Raw genomic sequence first — 11,174 nt, forward strand, 5'->3', positions numbered from 1 at the left:
CCTAAAAATGGTAACCACCACTCCTGCCATCTTGCAGGCACTGTCCTAGACCTCCACATGAAACATGAAGAGATTCATCAGCCAAAAGAGCCAAAAGATGTCTCGAGCCTTTAGTATGTTAGGATGAGTCTCATCCTCATCATCCGGATACTGAAGAGCTTTTTGAGTACCTCAGAGGGTGCTTTGGTTGGGTTCAGTAGATCCTCAAAGTGTTCTTTCCAACGCGCAATAATAACCCAAGTCTGCGTCAGCAGTTCTCCTACTCTGCAGAAAACAGCTGGAGCCAAACCCTGCTTTTCTCCCGCCTGGTCTTCTAACCGTTTGCCACAACTTCCATTAGGCCAAGGGGAAGTCCTTCCCCATAGCCTCCCTGAACTATCCTTGTTTTTTTCCTTCTGAGACTTCAGAAGCTGCAGCCCTCCTATCCATCCGTGTGTAACTGTTACGGCTGCTGTCGTTAATGTGTTTTGTGGTGTGTGCTTTTGCTCCCCTCCTCTTTGACTGCCAGGTTGGAGTTTCCCGTTTGGAGCGATTGGCGGCCGGACCAGCCAATCAGAGGCACCAATTTCAGCGGCCATCTTTAAAAGGACAGCTCGTTCCCCGCTGGGATTTGATCTGACCAGACTGCCACTCTGTCTGTGCTCGGCTGCTTTGTTTGTGTTGTGATAAAAGTAGACTTTGTGTGACAATCTTTGCTTAGTCCTTTTCAGCCTCTGGCGTATTTTTTGTTAAAGTCATATGTTTCGACTATTAAGTTCAGGAGTGTTTTGTGTTTAAGATATTGTACTGAAGTTTTGCCTTTGTTTTGAAGTTTTGTTTTGAGTAACTCTTTGGCTCTTGTTTATTATATCGAGTTTTATATAGAGTCTTACCTGTGGTGTATTTTGGTTTGTTAAAACTTGACCCTTTTGTGATGTAAATATCCTGTTACAAGTTAAAACACCTGTTAACCTTTTTACATCTTGTTTTTTAAGGTTACTCCCTTCTCTACTGAGCCGGGTCGTAACGGTAACCTATCAACAGTTGATGTCAAGATACAATAAAACAAAGACATTTGTGCTGAAATTATGTCTGAAATTATATTTAATTCTTTACTGGATGACCATGTCTCCTCTTTAATACATCATGCAGTATGCTTTCTCTGAAATGTTCAATTATGTGATCATGAATTGAAGAAACCATGCAGAGCACGTGAGCAGCCAGCAGGTGGCATCAAAGACTGACATGGAGACTCCAAGACCAACTACATGATAACATAATAACCATCTATATAAATTCTGGTCATTTAAATAAATGACATGAATGGTTCCTCTTCTGTCTTTGTTTTATAGTCAAATATGTATTCTTTACAGAATTTTCCCTGTGTTACTGCAGGCTGACCTTTGCCCCTTTGACTGTGTTTGGTATTTCATAACGCTGACCTCTGATCACAGCAGTCCGGGAAATCATTTTGAAACCTGAACTCTAAACAAATAAATCTGTGTTTTGGGTGATGTGTTAACAAACAGTCAAGAAAGACTCCACAATGCTACAATGTTTGCTGTAAAGTGTCAAACATAAAATGTACTAAATTAGAGTTAAAGCTACAGCCTTAAGGTACCAACTTCAGGGAATAATTCTTAGGTGTGAGAGCAGCATGTTTTACTTTGCTGATTTAGTAGTCAGAATAAGGTCTTTAAATGTGATCACTATGACACAAGTTGATAGGGTTTGTTAGATAAACAGATTAAGATTCATACTTGTAAAATACTAAATCATTAAGACTTCTATTATAATGATTTATTATCCGATAAACATGACATTATAAATATCACTTTACATCTCATAACTCTAACCTACCAACACACGAGACTCAGCCGTACCCCCCTGTGTGTCTGCTATGCTGTTTGCTGTATTTTATCAGTGTGTGGGCTTCCGAGCAACAGCGTCAGAGAGTGTTTACACAACAATTCTAAACTTTTTGGGCAAATGCCCTCAACAATCATTAACTTTTTCTGATCTGAAAAGGGCTCTTCACTCTGCTTAGATTTTTTATTTCGGACAAAATGAGTGCGAGATATCTCGGATTTGTGCTTCTGATTTGGCTTCCAGGCACACTGCATGGTAAGAACATTAACTTAAATCACCTATCAGTTTGTTGTTTTTTAATAAAGCATGTCAGTAAAGTGCTCTCTTACGTACTGGTTAATTTTTCAGCACAAAGTGCAGATCAGCCGTGTGTTGCTCCCAGCATGGATGGTGGTTACTTTGTACCGGAAAAAGAAACGTATCCTCATAAATCTGAGATAACTTATGCTTGTGATGATGGACTTAAACCAGCAGTGGAGGGCTGGTGGGCATCAAGCACATGTCAAAATGGCATATGGTCTCATGGTCCACAATGTATAGGTGAGTGTTTGAGTTTGTTTGAACAAGACACTGTGAACAGTTTTGATTCGATGTCCCTTCATTGTTTGTATTTTACCTATTGGACACTTTTATTATTTTAATAATTCAGTGTTTAAATACTGCGGAAGAACTCATTCCTCTGTCATTACATGACACTAGAATTTCCTTACAGTAAATGTTATATTACATCTCTGAATTACTACATTACTTATGTTTATCAAAAAACTGAAATTGTAACATCCTCTGTTATATCCTTGCTTCTATTGAAATAGACTAAAAATTACATGTTAACATATTCAATATTTACGTTTTTCATGAATATCGCACTTCAACCTAATGGCCATTTATATTAGCGTTAGGTTGTGAACAAGTCACAATAATGTGACTTCCTTTTTTCTCTAGCATGCAGTCTAAGGGATTACATTTCAGTTATAAAATTACAGTTTTCACAAAAAGTTGGTTTATATAATATTTTTTTCCTCTGAGCCATTAAAGGGACTGCGACAGGAAGTGTTAGCTTGGTGCAGAAACAGGATGCGCTGGGAGACGATAAGCTTCTACAAAAAGAAGGAGAAATGCGCCTCCCAATAACTGTCTTTTTTATAACCTTTTATGGTCTTTCATTGCTTTTATTTTTATTTTCTATTTATTTATTTAATTAATTTTCTCTTAATTTGCATTGCTTATTGCTTGAAATGCCTCTGTTCCTGTTAGGTCAATTTTCTTCTTTTGAGTACCCTCGGTTTGGCCTCATTGTTGAAAGTTCCTTAAATCTGTTTTGTATTTCTTAATCTTCCTGTGTTCCGGCTTTTGCTTTGTCTGTAAAAGCACTTTGTAAACATTCTGTTTTTAATGGTGCTACATAAATAAAGTTATTATTATCATTATTATTATTATTTTCTTGGCTACCAGACAGCTTTGGACATCTTTGTCTTTGTCTCAGTGAATGGTGCTCAGCTAATGCCAGCTGTTGAAGGTCATTAAACACCTCCCTCCCTGATGGTGGATGCTTGCAAAAAAAATCTACAGGGTTATATAAAGATGATTCACCATTTGAGTTTGGAGGCTTTAGACCAGGGCCTAAATGTTTATTTTTTTATTTTAATCTCTCTCACACTCCAACCAATCACAGCAAAACAAAATGTGTGACGTAGTGGACAGCCGCCTGTGTAGCTAGGTCAAACATCATGCCTGTTGACATGACTTAGGCAACACATACAGTATATTTGGACATAAGGTGAACTAACCTCCAGTTTTCAGACACCAGGGGCCTAATTCACTGAAGGATTGCGCAGCATTTGCGCCCGCTAAAGCTGTTGGTGGTAACTGCGGCGCAGTATAAATAGGGCTGCCATGTCCAGCGATCATGATCAAAAATTGTATTTATCTGTAAATACAGTCTGTTAATAATAGATTGTCATTATTATTATAATCGGGAGATCAATCAGTCTGTCCCAGGGCTCATCCCCAGCACACAGGCACACTTAGTCCACATGTGTGTAGATGGTCTGGAGCTGTTACGCATGACGGTAACTAATATATCGAAGGAATGAAGCTGCCTTACAGAGAGTGAAAGTAGTAAAACACCTGTGGAGTCTTGGCTTTACAATAAACGGTTAAAAGCGCTGCCCCCTGTCCTCCCTGCTCATCATCATTCTCTTGACCGACTTGCATGAGAGCGCTGCTCGAAGCAGCAGAGAGTGGTGGTGCAGACAAAATGGATTTATATTTTATATTTATTGATTTCACTTTGACGCCTCCTAGCTTTGTGTACATTTTTGGGAATACCATGCCAATTCTAAAAATAGAAAAAAAACCCCAGATTAATCACCATTGTAAAAATGCGTTTTTGTTTGTTTCTTTATTTCTACAAAACCACTTTTCTTGGGGTTACAGGGAGCAATGGGGAAGCATATTATGTGTATTTGTACATCGATTGTTTTGCATAATGAAAAAAAAATTGCAAGTCATAAAAAAAGAAAGTCTGAATATTAAATATTCAAAAAGTAATTGTGTGAAGTCTAAAAGTTTTGTTTTATTCTTTGTTCTTAAGATGAAAAAGCCTGCACTCCACTAACAATCCCGAATGCAGGACACACTGAAAACTCAAACGGTTGGTTTGAGGAGGGACACAGAATACGGATAACATGTGATGAAGGATATGAACTGAAAAACTTGGATAACACGGCCATATGTTTAAATGGAACATGGTCCTCTGTACCGGTCTGTGAGAGTAAGTCTGTCAGATGTTCTTTAGTACTTAGCTGTATAACTAACATTGACCATAATGACGCCTGTGTCTTAAGACAATGTCTTTGTTCTTCATCTTTTTTTCTTTTTTTTCAGAAAGTGGCCATGCATGTGGTGAGCCCCCTAAAATCCCCCATGCAGTCATCATTGGTCGCAGATATCAGGAGGTGTTTGCTAGAGATTCAAAGGTGCAGTATGAATGTGAAGATGGATTCACTGCAAATGGCATAAAATCCATATTCTGCTTGTCTGGAGACTGGACTGAAGGCCCAACATGCAGTAAGTGGATAAAGCGCTGACATATGCAGATATAATACTTTTTATTGTCCAGAAATGAAAAAGATGACCACCTATTGCTAAACCTTTCATAACAGTGACTGTCTAACCAAAGCTTAGAAAACATAACTAGGTTTAAAAGAGCTGTCAGTTTTGTTTTATTCCTCCACATGCCGAAACCGTTCACATTCAAGATTTAAACAAACTCATGCCCTTTTAGCATTAGCTCAAGCTAGTTTGCTACAGCTAATAAAACCCGACAACCCTGTTTGTGGGCTAGAAATGAGAAGCCTGTTTCTGTTACATTCTCTGTGAAATCAATCAAATCATAAGAATTGTTCAAAGATATTTAAGGAGATTGGTGCCGCAAAAGTACTATGGAAGAAAACAACTTCTAAATATATCATAAAATGCTAGTTTGCTGAGCGGCTTTCGTGACACAGCGTCAAGGGAATTTATCTGAAGTTGTATTTTAGATCTAGAACCGATTGTTGGATGAACTTACATGCAGATGTGTGTTTATAGAGATTAATAAGAAGCTAAACTGTTGTCAGATGATGCTGATGGGAGCCGGGATGGAATTATGGCACATTGCATTCCGCCTGCTTTTGCTGATATGCGATTGGTCAATATTACTCGGACTACAAGCATCGTACAAACATAAACCAGATAACTTTTTTTCCTTGAAATCCCCGTCCATGCCTACAGATTCTACATTTCTATGTAGTCTGTAAATAGAGATTCGGGTTGTATTGATCTTTTTAAATATTTCAATGTATCTTTTTTGTATACCCAATGCTTCTCCATTAAGTCCAGACAAGATTCTAGACATGGTGGCTCTGCGGTGGGGGGAGCATCTGGAGGACACACTACATCTACTGACCGTGGGACGCAAACTATGGGTGGAGGTAGTTAAATAATCTATCGATCTTAGATGTCTTTTCTTATTTTCACTTAGGCAGAGGAACCAACATTGGACACGGTGGATCTACAGTGGGAGGAACAGGTAGCGGACACACTACATCCACCAGCAGTGGGACACAACCTGTGGGTGGAGGTAAGGTATTTTTATTAACTTAATGTCTCCGTAACCTCCATGATTACATTACAGGGAATGGGATTTTGCTCATCCAGTTTGCAGTGTTTTTTAAACTTGGAGAAAGCCTACAACTGTGTCCCCTTGGGGGTCCTGTTGGGGCTACTAGGGGAATTTGGGGTACCAGGGCCATCACTACGTGCCACCCAGTCCTTGTAGAACCAAAGTAAGAGCTGTATTCCCATCCTCAGCATAAAGTGAAACATCTTCCCTATGTCTGTGAAGGTTCTCAGTCATCCAGGTCATGGTAATACTAAGCTCAATCCAAAAGGCAACTGGACTGGGTTGAAGTTCTTGAAGACGTTTCACCTCCTTTAGAACTGAAGAAGCTTTTTGGATGAGAGGTGAAACGTCTTCAAGAACTCCAACCCAAAGTCCAGTTGCCTTTTGGTGTCAGCTTAGAATGTTCCCCATGGGTGTTGGTTAAGTATGTTGTGGTCTTATTAATAAGTAAGGGTAAGATGAATCCTTATGTTGACAAAGGGATAAGAATGGCGTAGGATTTTTGGTTGTTTACCAAACTGTTGTGGTTAAGAGGGAACTGATCTGGATGGCACTGCTTTTGATTTATCTGTCTTCAACCCTTACCTACAGCCATAAGCTTAGGGAAGTGACCTTTAAAAAATAGGTAGGAAACTCTGACATCTGGAGGGAGTTGGAATAGAGCTGAGCAAGCTGAGAGAGTTTTGGGCACCTGGTTAGTATGCTTCCTTGGCGATGTCCTTTGGAGGTATTCCAGGTATGTCCTTCTGGAAAGACAACCTGAGGTAGAGCTAGAACTTGCTGGACGGATAATAAATCTTATCTGACTTGGGAACACTTCAGGATCCCAGAAGAAGAGGTGGAAAATGTTACGTGGAGAGGGTAATCCAGACAAATTTGCTTAGGCTGTTGGCACTGTGATCCGATGGATGGATACAATGTCTCTTGCTAGAATATGTATGGACAGTATATCTGATGTCTTTTCCTCTTTCCACAAAGGCGGAGCAACAAGGCCAGATTCTGGAAATGATGGAGCCACAGTTGGAGGAACAGGTAGTGGACATGGTGGATCCACTGGCAGTGTAACACGACCTGTGGGTGGAGGTAGGGTAATAACCTCTATATCACTGAAGAATAATAATTGGATTATTCACAGTAGCTTTAATAATCATTGATTAAAAGTCAATTCTACTTTACACATTTTTATTCTTAAAAGTGATAATGGGAAAATTTAGTCTAGAGTGAAAACTTATGGTTTGTCTTCATTTGTATATCTGCTCTTTATCTTACAGGATCTTCTTCCAACACTGGCTTGGATGATAGAAACAGTAAACCTTTGTTAATGCCAGGTAAATCATTCAAACTCATTGCTCCTTTTCAATTTCATGTCAGACTTAGTTTATGTATTCACTTACAATATGTTACTTTTCCAATATTCTTCACTTGATTACTGGCAACTGTAAAGGCAACGTTGAATTTATAGCAACTTGATATTGAAAGTAAATCGGTGCCAATTGGGTACTGTCCTACTGAGTGGTTTGGGGATAAATTTGGTCCAAACACATGCTTACTACTCCAGCTATTTGCCAGTTTTCAGCAGTGGTACCTCTGACTTGGATGTGATTCCAACAACTATAAATGGCAGAGTTTGCTGTGGTTGTTGGGAAGCCAGTGAGGGTTCTGTCTTTATCACGGCACCAATGACCTCTATTGATTGGTTTGGGTTCCTGTCTGGGAAAGGGTGGGATGTCTAAAGTTAAAGGTTAAGGTTTTAGCTAAACATCATGTTAACTGAAACAGTTAACAATATTTCACTATGTTATGAAACTTTGACAATGTTAAGCAACCTCTTTTTTTAAATTTCAGTTGACCATTGTGGAGACCACCCAACTATTCTAAATGGAGACGTTGTGCAAGTGCAGGACATGCATTTGAAATACCAATGTAATGCCTATTACACAAAAGTTGGTCCAGACACTGTGGTGTGTTACAATGATGGCAGTTGGTCAAAACTACCCGAATGCAAAGGTATAAAGAAATTATATCACTATATTTAATTCCCAAAGTGTATAAAATATGCTATACAAGAAAAGATAAATGTCTTTACATTTTTTATTTATTTTGTGCAGATGCATTCTGTGTTGTGGATCTTGCTCAGTTTCGTTCTGAAGGCTTTCAGCAGCTTGGAAAAGGATATGTTAAGAAAGAAGGCGGCACAGATTTTCCCTGTATTTGGGCAGGTTACAAAAGGCGTTTTACATGCACCGACAGAATATTAACTATTACCAATTGTAAGTATATGTGATGTTTCGACCATTTATTTTAACACAATGTTTTAGTTTTAGATGTTTTTGTCAGCAGACATACATGAATGTTAACTCATGAGGATCCAAAGTGATTTAGATGATGGGACAGACACAAAGATAAATCCAACCACCGTAAAGGAAATTAAATTGGAATACTTATTGGCAATAAATCTCATGAAAGAACCGAAACTAACCCTGAAAAGATACCATTAATAAGCATTTACCTGTGCAGCCAAAGCATTACAGATATGATGTTATGTATTTCTCTGTGTCATTGAGCCCCATTGTTGTTCATCTATAAGAGACTCATAAATAGACATACTGAAGTTATTACATCTTCATTCTTCAACCAGAAGTTGTCCATCATTCCCCATCCAGCAGAACCAACAGAACCTAACTTGTATCCCTTCCTCTACATGGAGGCCGAAGTCTTCCGCTCTTGATGATGATGAATTCTCACATACTTCCAGATACTCAATAGGGACAGTTCAGATTTGTTGAAGTGTGGTTGTGTGAGGAACGTATTCATAGTCAGTCAGTAGTAAGGAGAGTTTCGAGAAATAGGTTGTTGATGCAGCCAAACAGATATTTAGAGAATCAAACTTCATTAACAAAGTTTGTGTGAATGAAACTTCGTACTGAAATAATAACTTATGTGCTGTTATTGGATTCTTTTTTAGGTTGTCAACAATGGTATCTTGATCATGTAAGTGTTAGTCTTTGATTTGCTTACATTTTATTCATTTTCATTTTATTGTATCCAGCAGTTTCAGATATGTATTAATTGCCTATTAACATAATAACTTACTGTGTGTGTGTGTGTGTGTGTGTGCGTGTGTGTCCTAAACAGAACCAGTGCCAAAAGTGGACCTACAACTTGCCTGACAACTAGAACCAAGTTGGAAGTGTTTGAAATACATCAGGAAGAAAATCAGCTCAAACACAAGTTGTCAGATTTTGTGTTTTTGTCTTTGTCATTGATTTTTCTTCTTTGTGATTTAAATTACGTTCATACAATGTTCACATTGATTTTTCTTTAACAGTCTGCTTTTATCTTTATGATCTATTAACACGAGCAGTACAATAATAAAGATTAAATGGCCTACTGTAATCAAAATTAAATACAGATTAAATTCAAGATTATTTATATTAGGGTTATGATATTATCATAATAAAAGTCAAATCTGAGGTAAATGAAGGTTCAAACAACACATGGACTGCAAAAAACTTTCTTGACTTATACAATGTTGTTTTTCTTTGCATGATCCACCCCCCGCTTACTATTGTTGTGGATTCAGTTAAATACAGCAAAAGAAGAAGAGTCTCTCACTAAAGATTATTATTCCTCACTTCTATTCAGTCACAAGTGAAGCTAATAATTCCTGAGCGTAAAATGAGTATCATACATTTTATTTTCTCTTAGCCAACTGATAATTCCCAATGTTACCATAATCTTATTCTAGGTTATGAAAACAAATAGAGATCCCCAATTCACCATATTCACAAGGCAGCCATCTTCCTCTGACGTCATGCCTATGGTAGGAGGCTGAAATGCTGAATACATGCTGTATATAATGTTGTACTGCTGTGTTCCAGGTTTCAAAACATATATAAACAAAGGATATATGATCGATTGTTGTCACTGCATTTCGATTGATCAGTAACTGAGTATTTCAAGTAAAAGAAACATTTGTGATAACCCATATTCACTGTTATAGAAATGTTAACAGAAGCATTTAACCACTTCTTGGCTTACTGTTTCATAGTATCAAATGATTTGAAAGCGAATTGGCGTAAGTTCCCAGCTTTCGGTCATGTTAGCTAGCTAACGGTAATGATAGCTAACTAACAGTTATGTTAGCCTGCAATTGGTTTAAAACAACATTAGCTGTTGATACCTAATCAGTTTCAAACATTGTTTTATATGTAAATATGGCCTGATGTTCTTCTGGAGTCTCAGAAACTTCTTCCAATGTTAGCAGGACCGGCGCGTGCCCTTCTGCCGCTCAAGGCAAAAACAATAACTGCGCCCCCCTATTTGCAACCTAATATACCAGCACCAACGTGTATATGCCAATATTCCATAAACAATATGCAGATGTCTAGTTCAGTTCTTAACCTGGGGGTTCTGAGATACCAGATGATGGGGTTGCCAGATGGTCATGGAGAAAGAATAAAATATTTTACATATAATAACACATTTTAGACTAGGGTATGTTTTTTTTGTACATTACATAGATAGATATTTTCCTTAGAGTAGTTCTTATTTAGTGTGTTAATGACAGTCAAAGTGTGCATGCACATGAGTTGTGATTGGACACACAAAAAAACATTTTGGCAGTTTTGTGCCACAGTATCGAGCTTGCCAGTTTTAAAAGAATGAACTGATTGATTTTAGGCAACAAGCCTTTAAATGAAAGTCTGTCAAAAACAGACAGAATCTCCATTATAACAGGAAAATGTACTGAATGAACAGAATAGGTGTAAACACGTGAGAAAACCCTTCTTTAAACTGGCTTGTAAGACCATTAGCCTAAGGCTATATACTCTGTTTTTATAAATGTTAACAGGACCACCAACTGGCAAACACCAACTTGATTATTCTGAGGGGTTGCGACACGAAAAGGTTGAGAACCACTGGTCTAATGCAACACTAATGTGCTCAGAGTGTCAACAATATAATAGTTTAGATGACCCAACATCCAGACATTTTGCAGCTCCAAAAAACAAATTAGGGGATGCACCATATGCATAAGAATCTGCATAATAACCTGTTTAAACTTTATGTTTAACAGGGTCAAGAAATCACATATAGCTACACTGAACAAAAATATAAACGAACTCAAGATCTCAGACTTTTTCTATGTACACAAAAG

General features: G+C 38.0%; 1 protein-coding gene across 1 annotated transcript; it reads left to right on the forward strand.

The window, feature by feature from the left end:
* The first annotated feature begins 2,045 nt into the window (after nucleotides 1–2,045).
* Nucleotides 2,046–8,741, forward strand: LOC138611197 (complement factor H-related protein 1-like). The gene is made up of 9 exons (XM_069684170.1): nucleotides 2,046–2,103; nucleotides 2,197–2,388; nucleotides 4,442–4,621; nucleotides 4,735–4,917; nucleotides 6,992–7,096; nucleotides 7,285–7,341; nucleotides 7,859–8,020; nucleotides 8,122–8,220; nucleotides 8,677–8,741. The coding sequence occupies exons 1-9, from the start codon at nucleotides 2,046–2,048 to the stop codon at nucleotides 8,739–8,741; spliced, it is 1,101 nt and encodes a 366-aa protein (XP_069540271.1).
* The last annotated feature ends 2,433 nt before the right edge of the window (nucleotides 8,742–11,174 follow it).

Source organism: Semicossyphus pulcher, unplaced genomic scaffold, assembly GCF_022749685.1.
Source record: "Semicossyphus pulcher isolate SPU_LCO1_2020_fin unplaced genomic scaffold, fSemPul1.0.p SCAF_7, whole genome shotgun sequence".
NCBI classification, from domain to species: domain Eukaryota; kingdom Metazoa; phylum Chordata; class Actinopteri; order Labriformes; family Labridae; genus Semicossyphus; species Semicossyphus pulcher.

Excerpts from the sequence above, each read along its gene's own strand:
- LOC138611197 (XM_069684170.1), top strand. The coding sequence starts at position 2,046 with ATGAGTGCGAGATATCTCGGATTTGTGCTTCTGATTTGGCTTCCAGGC. Across the intron at positions 2,389-4,441 it reads TCATGGTCCACAATGTATAG|ATGAAAAAGCCTGCACTCCA; the intron begins GTGAGTGTTTGA and ends TTTGTTCTTAAG. Across the intron at positions 4,622-4,734 it reads CTCTGTACCGGTCTGTGAGA|AAAGTGGCCATGCATGTGGT; the intron begins GTAAGTCTGTCA and ends CTTTTTTTTCAG.